This window comes from Pseudonaja textilis, chromosome 12, assembly GCF_049901715.1.
Source record: "Pseudonaja textilis isolate UNSWEBS1 chromosome 12, rPseTex1.2, whole genome shotgun sequence".
Lineage (NCBI taxonomy): Eukaryota > Metazoa > Chordata > Lepidosauria > Squamata > Elapidae > Pseudonaja > Pseudonaja textilis.
Window position 1 is genome coordinate 16,837,818 of NC_142001.1, and position 19,486 is coordinate 16,857,303.

Genomic DNA, 19,486 nt, shown 5'->3' on the forward strand with positions numbered 1-19,486 from the left:
TGTGTGTGTAAGAGAAAACAGCAAGCGTAATGACTCTAAAAATAATGAAGAACATAGTTGCTTTCAAAAATCTGAATAAATTCCGGTGCGTGAACACTTAAAACTCCTTTTGCAAAAATTTATACATTAGCATTTCCGTTTCTGCCCCGATTCCCCTTTTGTTCTGATTTGAGATGCATATGTGTATTTGTATATGTGTCTCTGTGTGTGTGTGCTTGGAAGTGCCATTTCTATTTTGAATAGCTTAGATCTCCTACCTTCTCCCACGTCTTCAGGGCAAATTTTGCCGTGTTCTGTGATGCAGGAAATGGTTGTCAGTGAATTATTATCATCACATAAAAAAAAGAAAGAATACCTACCTCGAGATTAGCAAAAATGTATTCCAACATGAATCCAGCTTGCTGGAAGTGCAAAAAAGAAAGAAGGTACATTTTATCATATGTGATGGTCCTGCTGGAAACTCAAAAATATTGGTTAAAAATTCAAAAGTGGTTACAAGAGATTATCAGTGAGCAAATAGAATTAGAACCAGAATTGTTTTTATTGGAGATATTCAGGAAGAAATATGGGAGAAATATAAAATATTTAATATGGCACATTTTAACTGCAGCCAGGATTGGCTGTGCCCATTGTTGGAAACACACATGTATACCACCAGAGGAATTGATCATTCAAAAAATAACGAGCTGTGTCGAGATGGATAAATTAACTTCGAGTTTACAAGAGAAAGAGGAATCTGACTCTTACAAGATTTGGGAAAAATGGTATGACTGGATTGAGCAGAGATAGATTGTTGGATAGATAAATGGATTGTAAAAAAAAATAAGGATAAGCAGCACTAGATAAGTTAAAGATTTATATCCGCACAAATTTTATACAGTATATTTGTAAATAATGAGCAAAATATTAGTATAAGATGAAAAGACTACATAATTCGAATATTTATTATTGTTTTTCGTTTATTGGGGTGGAAACTCCTCATAATTCCTTCCTTAAAACATTAAACATTATCCTGCTTATGTTAACTGTACTGTACTAGCAAATACTGTTCTCATCACATATTTAGCTTATGTAAATACTGGTAAGGAAAAAAAAAATCACATCTGCTCTTTGGTTCACTTTATGTTTGCTTTTATTTTTTAGATGTTGTCGTAAGTTATAGAGTCCTTTTTAAACAAAACATCTTTGTGTGGTGTGTATTTTTCCCCTCCCAAAGGAGAAACAGGTCTCGGGAAGTCGACGCTAATGGATACACTCTTCAACACCAAGTTTGAAGGAGACCCAGCTTCTCATTCGCAGCCAGGAGTGCAGCTGAAATCCAGTTCCTACGACTTGCAGGAAAGCAACGTTCATCTGAAGTTGACCATTGTTAGCACGGTGGGCTTTGGCGACCAGATTAACAAAGAGGACAGGTAAGTAGGACTTAACCCTTGGTGAAATAGAAATCAGGATTTATTTTCTGGATAGATTCATCCAGAAAACAGGAGCTACATATGTCTAACGAAGAAAAGGACTAGGGGTGGCATGATAGCAGTCTTCTAAAATTTCTCGAGCTGTCAGGAAGAGAAAGGGGTCAAACTATTCTCCAGAGCACCTGAGGGCAGGAGAGGAAGCAATGGATGGAAACTAATCAATCAGAACAATTAATTAGTGGAACAACTTGCCTCCAGAAGTTGTGGGTTCCTCCATCACTGGAGGTTTCGAAGAAGAGCTTAAACAACTATTTGTCTGAAATGCTGTAGGGTTTCTTGTTGTAGGCAGAGGATTGGATTAGAAGACCTCAAGGTCTCTTCCAACTCTATGATTTCATTATATCATTGAGAGCCAAACCTGTTAGTGTGTTCTGACCCAAACCTTGTTCCAAGGAAACAAACACGAAACAGAGGTAACAGCAAAACCTTCTAATGATTCTTTACGAATTCCTTCCCTGGTTAAAAGGCTATTAAAACTCATTGTCTCTGATAAGAACAAGCCTTGCCAAGAACACTAGATAAAATTGCCAAGAAATATTTCAAACACAAAAAGTATCCAAACACAAACTAAGATAGTCCGAATGTCCACAAAGCTTGAGTGCAAAAACTTCTTTGCTTCCTGCAAAGAACTCCCATTTCTCAGCTGGCTTTTATCACTTAAGGGAAGGGGCCATCACCTTGCAGCCTTACTCCTGAGTCGCCCGTGCTGCTGCAGCTGCTCTTTCCTTCGAGCAGCCCTGCATGCACACGCACTGATCACAGGCTCCTCAGGGGCCTCTTCATCACTGCTGCCAGCCTCCACGATCTCCAAAGACAGCACCCCACTCCCTGATGGTCCTGGCCCCATCCCTACATCACATGCAGGCCCCTCATCTGAGTCCTCAATCTCCCAGACCTGAGCTGTCTGCACCTTCTGCCGGTGAACCACAACATAGTGCCTTGTTGCTTAATCCAGAAAGGTCCCTTAGATTGGTTCATATGAAGCTCTGAACAGATAAGAGAGTGGACAAGGCTGGCATTTCCTCATGAGACATGTCCAGTCTTGACTTCTGGGACTGGTAGTTACTTACCCAACCATCTGGAGAACACCAGACAAAAGAAGTTGTCCAAAAAAAAGCTTTTCTTCTTTGTAGGAAGCATCGGAAAAAAATTAACACGTGTTTTGTCTCCCCATATATATTTTTCCCATGAAGCTATAAACCCATTGTGGAATTCATTGATACCCAATTTGAAGCCTACCTACAAGAGGAGCTGAAAATTAAGCGGGTGCTGCATAATTACCACGATTCCAGGGTCCATGCTTGCTTGTACTTTATCGCTCCCACAGGACATTCTTTGAAGTCCTTGGACTTGGTCACCATGAAGAAACTGGACAGTAAGGTAGGACGTGCAGGTCTTCTCCAGATGAGAAGGTCTTCTTCTCTTCTCTTTTGACTCATGAGGTCCACTTCTGTGGTGTTTCTCATACTTTGATTAAGTGGGATATAATTCATTTGGAGATTGTGTTGTTTGCATGCAGTTCAGTAGTGGTATTCTACTGGTTTGGCCCGTAGTGAAAGAAACAGCTTCCGGTTGGGCTGAACCAGTATTTCTTTCTTTTTTTCCCCTCCCAATGATCAGCTATTCCGATGATCAGCTGTGCTGGGATCCCTCTCGCTGTCTTACTGCTTTGCCCAGGAGGCAAAAAAAAATGGAGTGTAGGGGGGTGCTGCAAAAAAAGAAGAAGAAGCCATGCCCACCCAGTCCCATGGCCATGCCCACCTAGCCATGTCCAAAGAACCGGTTATAAAAATATTAGCATCCCACCCCTGGTGCAATTGGTATTCTTAATTCAGTCCTTCTTAAATAGAATCTGGTAGCAAGTTTAAGGACGTCTGATGCGAGTTGGGAAAAAGAAGATTGGAAGATTGAGCCAAGAGATTCCGCCAAGGGAGAGAGCAGATAAGAGAGAGCCCAGCCCACACTGGATAACGGACGGGGTAATCATCTCAGAAGGGATCCTTCTCTAAGTCCTCAGGCTGTAAAGTGAAGGTGGGAGCTTTGTCCTTTCAGACTTGCAAGTTTCTGTTAATGTAAATGTGCTATAAAATAGCATTAGCTCACCTGGTTGGGATTCCTATCTGGTTTACCCCACCGGGCTATCCTCCATCTTGCGAGTGTGAAAGGGCATCCTTTCTCCCTCCTCCTTTACAGCCAAAGAAACTAGGGAAGGTCTTTTTGGAAGCTAATTCTACTCACTGTTCAGTTCTGGGCTCTTCCGTATTTTATCCGGGGTGGGCTGCGGGGGGTTCACAGGGGTTTCAGAGACCCTCTAACTAAGATTCTGCACAGTTCAGAGAACCCCCAAATCCCAGTCCTGGCTGGCCCCTCCCTCCCCCGGAGTCCCTAGGTGGCCCGTTTTGGATGCAGGTAAGTTCAGGGGACACGTGGAGGCTCAAGGAGAGCAACCCCCCCCCAAGTTTAGGAAGGCCAGAAACAGGCCCGTTTGCGGCTTCCAGAGAGCCTCCAGAGCCCAGGGAGGCCATTTTCGCCTTCCTGAAGGCTCAAGGAAAGCCTCTGGAGCCTGGGAAGGCCAAAAATGCTCCCTCCGCCATGATGCAGGAGGCCGACTAGGCCATGCCCACCATGGCCACGCCCACCCAGCAACTGGGCAGAGAACCCCTTGCTAAAATTTCTGACACCCCTGCTCTTATCTGACCATTCCCTAGTCAGCATCTCCTTGTCCCATCTCCCAAGGTCTTTCCCACCTGTTATTTATTACACAATGGAGTTTCTTTGAGAAAAGTTTGGATCAGACTGGATAGTCTTGATTTGAATCCAGGACCGGACAAACTATAACATGGGAACCCTGATTATGCCACTGATTATCCATGACGTGCATACCCCAAACGGGTGCATGTCAATGTGAAGTTAATTGCAGCCATATGCTCTCTCGTGTGGAGTACAGATGAAAGGAAAAGGAATGGAACACTAATCAAAATCTTGCTTCCCAAAGATCCGTGTGTGTGCATATTTCCTGCTCAGTTTTCAGTTTTAATTCCTCTCTCTCTCCCTCTCCCTCCCCACCCCTCTCTATACACACACACACACACACACACACACACACACACACAAACATGTACATGTTCATATATATATATCCAGAAATAATGTAAAAGAGAATGCCACCTGGTTTTGCCTGCTATGGAACAACCCTTCTTCCGTTGCTCTGCCTTTTAAGCAAAATGACTCTGGGAATTTTCATGCAATCAAACTTGATGTTGTTTAAATGTTCAGAATGCCTCTTTTCTCCATTGGGATTCCCTGCAGGTGAATATCATTCCTATTATTGCCAAATCTGACGCCATTTCCAAGAGCGAGCTGACCAAATTCAAAATTAAGATCACCAGTGAACTCGTGAGCAATGGAGTCCAAATCTACCAATTCCCTACTGACGATGAATCCGTGTCAGAAATCAACGGAACCATGAACGTAAGATAATACCGCAATAACCATAATCACTTCTGGAATAAAATATTGCATTTGGAAAAAGGTGTTTTTTTTCCCAAGAGGCGATTGGACTGTCTGGTTTTTCCTTTGAAGACTTTTCACTTCTCACCCAAGAAGCTTCTTCAGTTCTGAGAGAAGCTGAAGAAGTTTCTCAGAGAAGCTGAGGAAGCTTCTTGGATGAGAAGCAAAACTTCTTCAAAGCAGAACCATGAAAGTCCAGTTCCCTCTTGAAAAAACACCTTTGGGACATTGGAAAAAAAAAGATTCACACCTGATCTCTGTCCCAGACTTTCAAGCAGGGCTTCCTTGTCTTCTATTGTTCCTTCCTTCATCCATAATGTTGAAAGTATATTTTGATTTTAGTTTGTTTTTTAACTGAACTATCGTTAGCAAACATTATCAGATAACTAAATTAACATAGATATAAAATGAATAAAGGGGATGTGAATAAAAACACCAACAAATCTACTAAAGTTTTCCAGATGCTTTTTACTAGTTTATTGTTTTTGTTTTAATGGTTTTATAATTTTTGAACTGTAAGCTGCCACATGGTTGAATTGGGTGACGGTAGAAATTGAATGAATAAATGAATAACAATTAATAAATAAAATGCAAGCAGAGAGGTACTATTTACAGATTTACCATGTATGTAAAGTATTACCTTATTGCAGTCTATTGCTATAGGGAGAAACCGTGAAATCCACTCAAGTTTGATAAAATGGTGACTCCTGCTTATAATGTCGGATATATCGACTAATATTGGAGGTGCATTCTCTGTTTTTCTTGGGGTGCTCCAGGCTCATTTACCTTTTGCCATCATTGGCAGCACAGAAGAAATCAAGATAGGAAATAAAATGATGAAAGCACGTCAATATCCATGGGGAATAGTGCAGGGTAAGTAAAGTGGCTAGTTGAAGAGACCTTGGTGCGGTGGTGGGATTCAAAAAAAATTACTACCTGTTTTATGGGCGTAGCTTGGTGGGCGTGGCTTGGTGGGCATGGCAGGGGAAGGATACTGCCAAATCCCCATTCCCTCCCCATCCCACTAAGCTGCTTTCCAGCTCTGTTCTCCTGTGCAGGGCAACCAAAGAAGACCCAGCCGATCAGCTGGGACTCAATGGGAGGCAGAGGATAGATGGGGGAGGAGCCAGTCAGAGGTGATATTTGCCGGTTCTCCGAACTACTCAAAATTTCCGTTACCGGTTCTCCAGAACTGGTCCGAACCGGCTGAATCCCACCTCTGCCTTGGTGGCATCTTGACAAAATGTTCTTCCTTGTTGGGTTAGCTTGACCGTGGGCAGCTGATCCTGATCAAGATAGGTTCATTGAAGGTGCCATAAAAGTTCCCACTGGGGTAATAACTTTTAGAGTTGTTGATTCTGTTCAGTAAGAAGCAACGGATGGAAACTCACCAAGGAGACAAGCAACCTAGAATAAGGAGAAATTTCCTGATAGTGACAAAACAATCAACCAGTGGAACTCCTTGCCTCCAGAAGTTGTAAATGCTCCAATACCCGGAGGTTTTTAAGAAGAGATTGGACAACCATTTGTCTGAAATGGTATAGGGCTTTCTGCCTAGGCGAGGGGTTGGACTAGAAGACCTCCAAGGTCCCTTCCAAGTCTGTTGTTCTGTTATTCTCTGAGTTTGGTTGTTTTCTTGCAGATGTTTCATTACCAAAATAAGTAACATCATCAGTGTTAAAAGGACCGCAGAATTGAAATATTTATTTATTTTGGGTTTTGGGGAGTGGAAACTTCTCAGAATTCCTTCCTTAAAGCGTTAAATATTCTCTTGTTCATGTTAACTGTACTGTATAAGTAAATACTGTTCTCATCTCATATTTAGCCAATATAAATATTGGAAAGGAAAGGGGCAAAAAATCATACCTGCTCTTTGGTTCACTCTGTTTATTTCTTAGACGTCACTGTAAATTTGTTATTCTGTTTTCAACCATGACAGCTTGAAGGTAGATGGACTTCAACTCCCAGAATTCCCCAGTGAGCCATACTGGGCTGGGGAATTCTGGGAGTTGGAAGTCCACAAGTCTTAAAGTTGCCAAGTTTGAGGACCCTTGTTGTAGAGCAACACACAATCACGATAAACTTTATTGGTCGCCCTCTTTTTAATCTACCCACACAGTGGAAAATGAAGCCCATTGTGACTTTGTGAAACTCCGAGAGATGTTGATCAGGGTCAACATGGAAGATCTTCGCGAACAAACCCACACACGCCATTATGAGTTATATCGACGGTGTAAACTGGAAGAAATGGGATTTAAGGACACCGATCCCGACAGCAAGCCATTCAGGTACGGCTTACCCAGATCAGGGGCACCCATGGAAGGAAGGGGCTGTCCAAAAAATAAGCCATGATGGTAGTTGTTTACTACATGAGTAACGTTTTGTTACTCACACATTACTCTAACACTTATCCCTGCATTACAGCACTACTTAATACAACATTGGTAGGAAAAAAAATTCATAGAGGAAAAAAACTCAAACTTGTTCTGAAAAACATAAACTTTGGTCTGGATTCCTTCATGGCACTACCAAGCCAAGAGATATTTCAAACAATTATTGTTTGGTCAGTTATATAGGATACAGCACTTTGTTATTTGTATGTACACTGAGAGTTTATGCACATGAGACAAATTCCTTGTGTATCCAATCACACTTGGACAATAAAGAATTCTATTCTATTCTGTTCTGTTCCATTCTTTCCTTATTCTATTCTATTCTATTCTATTCTATTCTATTCTATTCTATTCTATTCTATTCTATTCTATTCCTTATTCCATTCCATTCTCTATTCCCTATTCTCTATTTTCTCTATTTTCTCTATTTTCCCTCTATTCTATGTTGGGCTTAATTGTGGTCATAAGTCAAGGATTGCCTGTATAATCTTGATTCTGCAGATGTACAAGCAGAAGACCTTAGTAGGTATTGGATCACATGAGCTGCAAGGTGACTCAAGCTGAATTGGCTGGGTTTTTTCACCCCCTCTTTTCAAATGTTGCCTTCTTCCACCTTCTTCCTGTAGTTTACAAGAAACCTACGAGGCCAAAAGGAACGAATTTCTTGGAGAACTTCAGAAGAAAGAAGAGGAAATGAGACAGATGTTTGTCCAGAGGGTGAAAGAGAAGGAAGCAGAGCTGAAAGAGGCTGAAAAAGAGGTGAATTGATTGATTGATTGAATGTATTTGCTCTCTATCTCATTTCGAAGCAACTCTTGAATTGATGAGGGTCTGCAGAGTTGCTGAAATGGCATCGCATCAATCATAGACCAAGATTGACTAAATGTTTTAGAGTTCAGCAAGGTTTCTGGTTTTAAATGCATTCTTTCCCTCACAACAAGGTAACTTTGGTTGAATCAAGCTGCAAATTGCCCTACAGCCACATCTCAGACCTGACCTTGAGGAGGTCTATTCCTCACTTAAAATTAGTAGAGTTTTCAATCCTTAGCAATAGCACTTAGACTTATATCCCGCTTCACAGGGCTTTACAGCCCTCTCTAAGCGGTTTACAGAGCCAGCCTATTTGCCCCCAACAATCTGGGTCCTCATTTTACCCACCTCGGAAGGATGGAAGGCTGAGTCAACCTTGAGCCTGGTGAGACTCGAACTGCCAAATTGCAGGCAGCCAGCAGTCAGCAGAAGTAGCCTGCAGTACTGCCCTCTAACCACTGCACCACCGTGGCTCATTATCTTTCTTGCAATCCTTATTTTCTTGCAGACTCTTTTCTATGCAAAGCCAAGAGAGACTATCTGAGAATATAATGGCAGCTGGAGGAAGGTTTCTCAGAATGCCACAAAAATTGTGAGAGGTTTAAGGCAAGTTAGGCTACCTCGGAGAGTCATTTAAATTAAACCAAAGTTCTCTCTCGAGCTTTCCTATTATCACTTTTGTATTTGTGTCCCAGCTACTTTGTTGAGCAGGCTATTCAAACGTCAAATGTGCTCCAACCCACGCTACAGATTTTTGATTCAAGAGTTTCTGCATTTCACTTGTAATCCCTTCAGAAAGCAAGTGGGTTATGGGATGACTGAGCCCCATAACTTTCTTCCTTGAGAGTTTTGAGATGGTCTGTATTTAGATCATTTTGTTTCAGGCCTAGTAAGTTTCTGAGGAACCTCATGGTTTCTAGATGAGTTCTAGATATCCGGTTAGGCCAAGGATCTTCCCTTGAGTACTGGTATCGACTTGTGTGCCTCGGTACCCTTATTCCAGCTCCACGAGAAATTTGATCGTCTGAAGAAGCTGCACCAGGATGAGAAGAAGAAGCTGGAGGACAAGAAGAAATCCTTGGACGATGAAGTCAACGCCTTTAAGCAGAGGAAGACAGCCGCTGAATTGCTCCAGTCTCAGACTCAGCAAGCAGGAGGTTCACAGACACTGAAAAGGGAAAAGGAGAGAAAAAAGTAAGTGGGCACCTCCGGCCTCTTCCGGCCTCCTTTTCTCCATAGTTGAGATCTTTTGACCGTCCTTAGCTCTTTTTTAAAATCCTCTTTGGGAGCTGGGCTGTTCGGAGCATGGATAGGTAGAGTGATAGGATCTCTTGGGTTGTTCCTCCAAACGGTTTAATCAATATCTGGTGATTTCCCATCTCTTCATAGCAATGTTCCTTGGGCTTTGCTACTTGGAAGATGGTGGACAGTCTCTGAACCCACAGAAGTCCAAAACATTGGTTCCCATCATAAAAACTGGCCATATCTAACTTATAGAACTGCCTGACCAGAAAGACACGATATGCTTTCTACAGGGTGGCTGCAGTGAGAAGATGAATGTCAGCCTTGGAAACCAATTGAGTTAGATCATGTCATCTGGTCCCACTGTTGATTCCATCTTATTTACCTCACCTCATGAAGGGAAATCTGTCCTTGAAGCCATGTGCTCTTCACTCTAAAATAGTGTCCACCTTAGCAACTTTAAGATGTATGGATTTCAACCCCCAGAATTCCCTGGCTAGCAACGCATTAACACATCTTATTGCTATTAATGTTATTAATATTAATGTTGCTAAGGTAGACCAATCTTTTTGACTTCAGAAGCTGTCCATCTTCTTCCACCATGGTTCCCCACCCCCTGTACCTAATGCTGCTTTTCATAAAACAGTAAGTTATTGAGGTTCTTAAAGGGACATTTTTCATCCCCCCGCCCCCTGAGATATGGGAAGGAGAACCGAGCAGGTCAGATAAAACCCACTGATCCCCCAACTTTGCCAAACGAAAACTAAGCAGGCCTTCTCAAAAATAAAAGAGGCTGTAATCTTCACACTTTCTCCATGTTCATCCTTTCACCAAGTCTTCTCCAGATTGGTTGTTTCCTGGTTTCCTGGCTCCCTGCACACTCGTCATCACAAAATCTCCAGAACTGTAAAGCCTACAAACTTGAAATTTGTCATGTATGTTCCTCTCCGCTTCTAGGTGCTCGCTAAGAAAGGATTTTCCAAAATGACCATCCAAGCTTTAGTATTTCCTATATTATTATTATTCACATGCTCTGATGCTAAGTTTAGTTTAGTTTAGTTTATTGTCATTGCACCTCGTACAACGAAATCAAACACCATCTTCAGTGCACATCATGACCATGACCATGAAAATAAACACAAACACACATCCTTCACCCTTCACACATTGAATCAGAAACCCCCAACACCACACCAATACTGTACTATACAGCAGAGCTACTGCGTCCTCTGTAGATCTATTTTTTTCTGTATGCAAACTGGTGTTTATCAAATGTATGCGGAAGACCAGAAATGATGTGCCGGCAGACCAATTTCTCAAAGCACTTCATGATGATAGGAGTGAGTGCCACTGGTCTGTAATCGTTGAGTTATACTCCCACTCCCCACCTGAAAAGAAATCTGTTCCAAGTGCAAAACACAAGCAGAGGAGAAGATTTTCAGTTTCAGTGTTAGTTTCAGAGCACCAAGCAGCTTTAGTACAGAACAGTTGAGCTAAGCCACGCCCAGGCTCCTTGCTGTCTCCTTCTTGCTCACACAGCAAATACTGTTTCAGTTTCCAAACAGTCCTCAACTCTCTCACACACTGACAGGACACTAGCCAGGCGGATACCGATGGATGCTGGTAGACAGAGGCAGAATTTTCTTTTCCTCCTTTTCCTCCCTAAAAACTAAGCCAGATCACATAGTTTCGTAGCGAAGCACGGGTATCGAGCTAGTAGATATATATATACATATATATTCTTTTATTTCTTTTTCCCTTATGTTTTCATTGCGCTAAATTTGCCTTCCTCTTAGTTGTTATTTGTGTGCTATTTTTCAGTTAATCCCCGCTGTTTGCTGCATGGTGCATGCATGGTGCATGACGGCACCTTGTGTGGGTAAGAGGCTGTGACTAAACCCAAGAAGGCAAGGCAGTGCGACCCACAAACACACCTTGTGCCAGACCAGACACAATCCTCCTGAATCGTCCGACTCCTAGTATTTTTTGGCCATTCCCAACATAGAGACCTCTTCCAGTTACGCATCCTTCCTTCTAAGTGAGATGAAGGCAGGAAGGTGTTTTCCCTTCTCCGTCGGCTGTTTGAACTGCCAACCAAGATTTTTTAAAGTGTTATGTTTTTTAAAAAAGTATTAAAAAAAAATCTTCCTTTCAAAAATGCATCCCAGTTTTTCCCCCCCTTCCGCCATTTTTTTTTGGGGGGAGGGGGGGTACCTGGCGCTGGTTTACATAAGGCTGTAAGTAACCTAGGTTCATACATAAAAGGATTTTTTTTTCATTCCTCCTTCCTCCCTACCCCAATTCGCAGATATTTCTCTCTCTGGGCACAATGAGAATATATCTGCTGAACAAAACTCTGCATTGGTGACTGGAAGGGCATCCGGCCATTAAACACTCGGCTAGCTCCATTCCGTTGCCCAAACTCCACTCCGCAAAGGATTATGGGGGTCTTTGAAAGAAGATGATGATTCTCCTTTTTGCTCGATTCACAGTGTGCAAAAATAAAGGCAGGCCTCAACTTGCCACATCCCATGAGCGACCGAAGACAAAATGGCGCTGAAAAAAATGACTTCCAGCCGGTCCTTGCACTTAGGACGCTTGTAGAATTCCCACAATCAGGAGATCAACATTTGGCTGCTTAGCAACCGGTAAATATTTATGACGGTTGCAGCATTCTGCAATAGCTTCTTGAAACTTCCCCAGCTGACCTCTGACAAGCTCAGTCAATGGGGAAACCAGATTTGCTTAACAATCTCAAGATTCACTCCACCACCCTGGCAAAACAGGTCGTAAAATTGGGCCTGGCTTATAGCCATAAACCAAGGACTACCTATAGTGTTATTGGACTTAAGTGGCTAAGCTGGTGAGATCCAACAATAAGTAAGCCTTCTACTACTGAAAAAAATAATAATAATATCCAACTGTTTAGGAGGAAATCATACTTGAATCACCGGGAACCTTTTACAATTGTCGATGGGTGGGTCTGATATATAATTTTAAACAAGTTTTTTTAAAAGGATTCTTCCAGAATAGTTTGTGCCCGGAATGAAAGACAAGCTAAGAACAGAAAGGAGAAAAAAACCAACAGTTTGTTTTCAGGATGACAACAGCAATGGAAAAAAAAAAAAACAGGCCCGAACAATAGACTTGTTTATCCTGGTCTTTGAACATTCATAACCCAGGGCTGGAGAGCAACTGGGATAAACACTGTGACTCCTTGTTAGCTTTTGAATTGCTTTTGGCGGGCTGCCACATCCAACCCTGAAGTGTTGTAGTTGTGGGTCCAAAAAATGGCTCTTTTTTTGGTCCCTCAGATTATAGGTGAAAAACAAAGGCAAGTGGTTCTTCTTTTGCAAGGTCCTTCCCAACCGTTCCTGAATCGTTCCCGTTTTGATTTGGCCTGGGAAATTTTGCATGGCGCATGCGTTTTTCCTGCATCCCTCTAAACTGCCAGCTGCAATCTGCTAGCACCACACACAAAAAAATGTGGCAAACATAATGCTGCAGAATCCAAGCATGTTTAAACAACATTTGAAACAAAACTAACACATTTTTCTCCCTTTCTTCTTATAATTTAGACACCAGGGATGGGCAAGCACCGTAGATTGTGGCAATGCCAATATTGTGTTGACGCTGGTCTGTGTTTCTTTGCCAGTATTACAAGTTGGAAGCATCCCCCTTTTTAAAATTGCTAGGTGGTTTATAAGCTTAAGGGCTGAAGAAGTTTAAAAGACAGATAAATATTGCTTCTAATTCGTTGTGGTCATTTTTCCCCCTCCATTAAGAGTGTTATTAAGCCTTAAAGTCAGTTTTTTAATCAACTTTTTATATTTTGCTCCAGGATAGGAAGATCACAGTGGATAAATGCTGTATGTTTTATTTTCAAACAGCATCTGCCATAAAACACACACCTTTGAATGTAATATATAACCAATGGTCTTTGTGTCTCATACGGTATCTCTCGGTGTGATACTGAATTCCAAATTATGTTGCCCATCTCTGGTTCAAACTTTATTTAGCTTACATTAATGGAAAGAAACATTAATCCTTTTTGGTGGCTGCTGTTGTTTGTTTTCAGTGCAAGCTTCCTGGGGGAAGGGGGGGATCCACATTTTGAATTAATATGCATTTCATCCCTGTACTTTTTCTTTCCAATGCATTTTCTTCTGTGTTTTTTGTTTGTTTATTTGGTTTGGTTCTGTTTTCCTGAATTGCAAAAAGAAGCTGTATTCTCTTGACTGTTTTGGCAAAGATTTTGGCAGTTCTTTCTTGGACCTGATGAACTAAGCAGCTCCAAATGCCGTTCTGTTTTTATCCTGTTGATTTATCCTGTCAGGACCGATGTCCCGCAAAATATTTAGCATCAGCATTTCCTTAAGCCACGCAGCCTGTGCATGTGTGGGTGTGTTTGTGCAGAAACTGGATGTCTGGTTAAGAGCTGAGCTTTTTTTTCTCTGGGAGACAGAGAGAGAAAGAGAAGGAGGGAGGGAAGAAGGGAGAGACAGAGACAGAGAGAAAGAGAGGGAGGGAGGGAAGAAGGGAGAGACAGAGAGAGGGAGGGAGGGAGAGACAGCTTAAAAGAGAAAGTTCTACATCATTACTAGCAAGGAACCGGATATTGCCTCTACAAATATATATGAGGGAAAACCACTTCCCTCTTAAATCTCTTCCTGTCTTTTGGATTTAATATCCTGTTCTCACGTTTGTTCTCGAGTCCACATCTTCTGTAATTGTGAAATATTTCCTACTTGGTGGTTCCAGCTATATAGGTGATGGACAGACCATCCATGATCAGCTATTGTCCCATTCTCTAGAGTGCGGGTTTCCAAATATGGCAACTTCTAAGATTTAAGGACTTCAACTCCCAGAATTCCCCAGCCAGCAAGAAGTCCACAAGCCTGTCCGGCTGGGGAATTCTGGGAGTTGAAGTGCCCAAGTCTTACAGTTGTCAAGTTGGGAGACCCTTGCGCTACATAAAATGTCCCCTTATCTTCAGTGCAAAACTAGCCATTCCCGAGCCAAACAACCAGCTTGATCAATAGTTAGGGTATCTTTCTCAGCCCCGTCACCAGAATGGCCATTCATATTTTCAACATCCTTGGAAACCCTTCAAACCTGAAAAGTTTGGTTTTCTTGGAAGTAAACTCATTGTACTTAAATCATTTTGAATCAACGCAATCCCCTCGCTTGTTCTCCTATGTTATTTCCATTTTAGGGGCTTTGTCCTTATTTTCGATGGGAAGCTTTTTTTACAAAAAGAAAGAAAAGAAAAATAAACATGGAAACGATTCTGGTTAATGCTTTGTTTTTATTCTTTTTTTGCTTTCTTCTGTTGTTCTTACCCTTCCTTTACAGTAATCCCTGGCTATGTACTGAGTAGTTCCCCCTTGAATATACTGAGCTGGGATGTCGACCTTCACTTATTTATTGCTTTTCCTGTTCATCTCATGGGCCTTCCAGAATGCCATTTTATACTCTACGCAAACAGTTTACATTATCTGTATTTGCTGTTTCGGCTGCATCGTGGGGCGCGCCTGATGTCAAAGACCGATATTACAGCTTTTCTTGTACACTGTGGTTGGTGTAGGATGCCCATACTAGGTTGCCTTGTAAACAAGCCCATCATGTTTACTCGTCAGCAAAAGTCCTTGCTAGCAAATTGAAGGTTGATATTTTCAGATGACCACCTGCAAGGAATGGGGTGATGAATATGTGGCGCTATTACCGTAAGCCTATCATCAAAATCTAGTTGAGTGGTGACTGAGGGGAAAAAAAGTGTGTTTGCGGTACATACTCCCTTTGAATACTCTTTATTGTTAACAGTTGTGTTATTTCCCGCTGCTGCCTTTATTCATTTATTTGTAAGTGGGAGCAGGAATCATATGAATAAAGCCATTTAATGAACCACTGGGGTTTATAAACAGTTTTTAATTAGATGATGGGCGTGGTGGCTCAACGATTAAGACGCTGAGCTTGTCAGCTGAAGAACTGTCAGCCCAGGTTTGAGACCCCAGTGCCACACGATGGGGTGAGCTCCTGTCTTCATCTCAGCTCCTGCCATCCTAGCAGTTCGAAAGCATGCAAATGCAAATAGATAAATAGGTACCACTTTGGTGGGAAAGTAGCAGCGTTCTGTGATGTCATGCTGGCCACATGACTACAGAAATGTCTTCAGACAATGCTGGCTCAATAGCCTTGAAAGGGAGTTGAGCACCCTAGAGTCAGCAACAACTAGCGGAGTAAAATCCACAGAGGACTCCGTACAACTGTTAACTCAGAGCTCTTCCGTCACCCCAAACATGGAAACAAAGAGGAAATGAAACCAAGGATATTTAAGATCCAATTCAGGATTTCTATGTTAACGTGGGTTCCTGAAAAATAAAATTGTTCTTCTTCTTGAACTTTTCCCAGCATCAAGTTAAAAAGGAGTTGCCTGTAGCTTTTTCACCGTTGGGAAGGAAGCCATGCTAAATATATTACAGATTGTGATTTTGTTTCAGAAGATGACCAATTTAAGAACAGGAGAAATAGCCAAGTCTTGCTTACGTTTCTGACTCTGCTACTCACACCACGGGTAAAAATAACATAGAAGAATCCTACAAACTGTAGAGTTCTTGGTGTTCTCTGAGCTTGGTGTTTTTTTGGTTTTTTTGTGTTTTTTTGCAAGATGTTTCATTACCCAACATCATCTGATGATGTTACTAGCTGGGTCATGAAACGCCAAGCTCAGAGAGCACCAAGGACCCCTCTCACTTCAAACCCTGAGCTCCAAATATCCTCTTCTATTGATATCCCACATACGGATCCAACTTTCTCCAGGCTGAATGTTGACAGTCGATAATTTTTCTGAGTGCCCAAATGTCTTGCAAATCAATGGCGGCTCAGTTTGAGCTGTGCCCATATCCTCTGGGTTGTTGTTGTTGTTTTATTTACAAAAATAATCCTTTAGCCTACTCCCAACTTGCTTCCCTGTTAACGTGAAGGATTTCAGTCCCCATCATTCCCAGCCATCAGGGCTTTGCCTCCCGGGGACGTGGAGTATGGGTTTTGTAGTTTAGAATGACTGAAAGATACCGGCTTAAAGATGGACGGTTTCGAAAAATCAGTTAACTGAAGATCTGAATGATTTCCTACCTTGCTTAACCTCCTGTAAGCACTGCAGGGAGATTATTTACAGTTTAAATGGGGGGCTGGCCCTTCTAAGTTGTTGTTCCCTTGCCAAAAAGCACATAATGCGAGAAAGAGATATTTTAGAGTGGGGGAACAATACCAAGCACAATTTGAATCCTTTCCCCACAAAACTAAGGTGAAGTTTCCAATTCCTAGGGGCAAAATATCCCCAAGTTTCAAGTCCTGGGTGAAAACCACAGAGAACTCATTCAGCAAGTCTTGCTCTATAATTCTACCTCGCTTTTCTTCTGAATGTTTGCATTGATTTGAAACATATATGTGTTTGTATTGTGCCTTCCTGAGTTTCCTTCCACCAGCACCCCAAAGACCTCTGCAGACTTACCTTCTAAAATGCACACTGTACCAGGTAGTCCTCCTTTGGCGACTGCCTCATTTTAGCAACCGTGGCGACAAACGGTGATGGGAAAATACCTTTGCAACCTGTCCTCGCGTTTACGACTTTCACAGCTATTCAAAGCAAAGGAAATCTGATCATAAGTACTGTCGCGGTTTCACTTGGCCCCAGCTTCGTTGAACGACCGAATCACTGGTCCCTATTTGGGTTGCTAAACGAGGACCACCTGATATTTAATGTGGGCATCCTTTTTCGACGGTGTTTCGCTGCTTGAGTTCCTAACAGGGCAGCGAAAACATAGATTTACTGGCTTGGTTGTTGTCGTTTTTTCCCCTTTCCATTTGATTGTGTTCCTCAGTTGTCCATGATCTGCTTTACTTTTGATTGCCTCCTTTTATTACTCTGCCGTTGAACTGACAATTCTTTCTTTCTTTCTCTTTTTTTCCCCTTCTCTTTCCCTCTGTAGCTTTTTCTAACCTGTCTCTACCTGCTGCATATCTCTGAGAAGACAACTACTTGAACGAATGTTGGGATATACCCATCCTGCTTGGGAAGGGAGAGGGACAGACCTGAATAAATAAAAAGAAATTTAGCCTGGGGGAAAAAAAAAGAGAGATTTGGGGTTGTTTTTCTCCCACTCCTATTTTTCCATGTGTGTGAGTGGTGAGGGGAGGGGGGGGTGTCTTTGGGATTTTATTTTCTTTCTTTTTTTAAGCTGAGGGATCTTGTGCTCTGCCAAACAAGATGGAAAAATAAGGGGGGAAAGGCAAGACATTTTTCTACAGCCCCCTCCCAAATATTGTTGTCCAATGAATGAGGTGGCTACTTCACACCGAGACAGGACTTATTGTGGTTTATGATTATTGTTGTTATTCCCTTCCTAGTTTTGCCTCCATGTCACGATCGTGGGTTTGTTTGGGTTTTTTTTGAGTAGAGACAGAAGGAAAAAAAAAAGTCCTATTCATGAGTTGTTGGTGTGGATAAAAATTATGCAATGTACAACACATAGAAAAAAACACACACACACACACACAAAAACTCATGACTTTGCTACCTCTGAGGAATATTTACTTTGAACTCTAAGAAAAAGGACAGTCGTGGAAATTTGAGGGGGGAAATTGTATTTTTCATTGGGAGGGGGGAAGCCTTTCAGTTAAAAAAAAGTAACAAATATTTCCTGATTAAAATAAATAAATAAATGCGTTCACTAAATTTGTTTCCATTCAGCATATATGCATTGAGGTGGAAAGTTCATGGTTTAAAATCTCCCCCGTAGAAATGATTTGTGTCTGCTGCCTTTGCAAGAATTTTTAAAATGCACAAAGAGCCTTAAGCCTTTGAGGGAATGAGAGAGAGAGATGTATTGTATAAAGACGTAAGTAGTAGTATCATCGTAGAATTAATCCCCCAAAGTTCTAAGTAACCCCTTTAAAACCTTTTCGAAGGGAGGAAAAACAAGAGGCTTCTCTATGAAGGTGGCGAGGGAAAATAAATTGTAAATGCATCTTCTTGTTTCTCAAAACTTATTGTTGCAAGTCCCGTGTAACTGCCCTTTAAAAAAAAAATAACTGAGAACTTTTGGGGTTGTGTTTGGAACCATTCACTGCATGGCCTGGTTCCCACGTATTCATTTTTTTTTTATCCCTGTCTCTTCTTTTTTTAAAAGCTCTTTTGTTATGAACAGTTGTGATCAAACAGCTGCAATATATATATATATATACATGATCCATGTGAGTGAACCAGCACTGTTGAACTTAATACCTTTCTAATGTTGTCGATTTTCAATAAAAACTTAACCCTCCTGAAAGAAAGCGGTTCCGGGTCATTATTTTCTTCTGGGGATATATTTAGAACAACAAAATCACATTGACGTCAACTTTGCGGTTGGCGAGCCCCAGGCGAAGTCATATGGATTTGGAAGAGCTGATCTTTCAGGTGTCAACCCATAAAATATTTCTATGGTCTTTTTAGAGTTGCCAACAGAAAGGGGGGTGTGGGGGAGCAGTGTGGCAGCTTTGTTACACTCCGGGTCATCACATACCATTTCAGACAAAACAGTTGTTCGATTTCTTCTTAAAAACCTGCAATGTTGCGGGCACACTCACAACTCCTGTTGCAACTTTTGGGGAGGCATTGACTTGCAGGGGGTTTTGCTCAAGGCAAAATATTGAAAAATAAGACAGCCCTAAGAGGGATATTCTGCATAAAATAAAACAAATAGAAAACTAGACTTCGTTTTAACCAATGCCCCCAAAACAAAACAAAAAGTCTCTAATAAAAGTTCTATGACCTGTGGAGCACTCAAAACCTTTCTTGCCACAGTTGCTAAGTCCGTCACCTCGTTAAGTGAATCCATTAATTTTGCTGGTCAGAAGTTTGCAAAAAAGGGATCAAAATGACACCACCACACACACCCCGCAAAAGATACTGTAACTATTAGGAGCCAAGTATCTAAATTCTGATCCTGTGACTACGAGGATGCTTGCAACTGTCATTCAGAGTGAAAAATGGTCAGTGTAAGTGGCTTTTCTTCA

General features: G+C 41.7%; 1 protein-coding gene across 4 annotated transcripts in view; it reads left to right on the forward strand.

Moving 5' to 3' along the window:
• SEPTIN6 (septin 6) overlaps window positions 1–18,763 on the forward strand; it is a 41,746-nt gene extending 22,983 nt beyond the window's left edge. The window contains exons 3-10 of one of the 4 annotated variants that reach the window (XM_026702894.2): window positions 1,217–1,412; window positions 2,666–2,852; window positions 4,782–4,943; window positions 5,759–5,855; window positions 7,102–7,270; window positions 8,002–8,134; window positions 9,189–9,379; window positions 11,249–11,585. In XM_026702894.2, coding sequence (XP_026558679.1) covers window positions 1,217–1,412; window positions 2,666–2,852; window positions 4,782–4,943; window positions 5,759–5,855; window positions 7,102–7,270; window positions 8,002–8,134; window positions 9,189–9,379; window positions 11,249–11,252 — 1,139 coding nt within the window. In that variant the 3' untranslated portion in view covers window positions 11,253–11,585. Of the gene's footprint in view, window positions 1–1,216; window positions 1,413–2,665; window positions 2,853–4,781; window positions 4,944–5,758; window positions 5,856–7,101; window positions 7,271–8,001; window positions 8,135–9,188; window positions 9,380–9,574; window positions 9,833–11,248; window positions 11,586–14,782; window positions 16,688–17,418 lie in introns of those variants that run through there. The other 3 variants (XM_087941144.1, XM_087941143.1, XM_087941142.1) reach the window with 3 other exon arrangements.
• The last annotated feature ends 723 nt before the right edge of the window (window positions 18,764–19,486 follow it).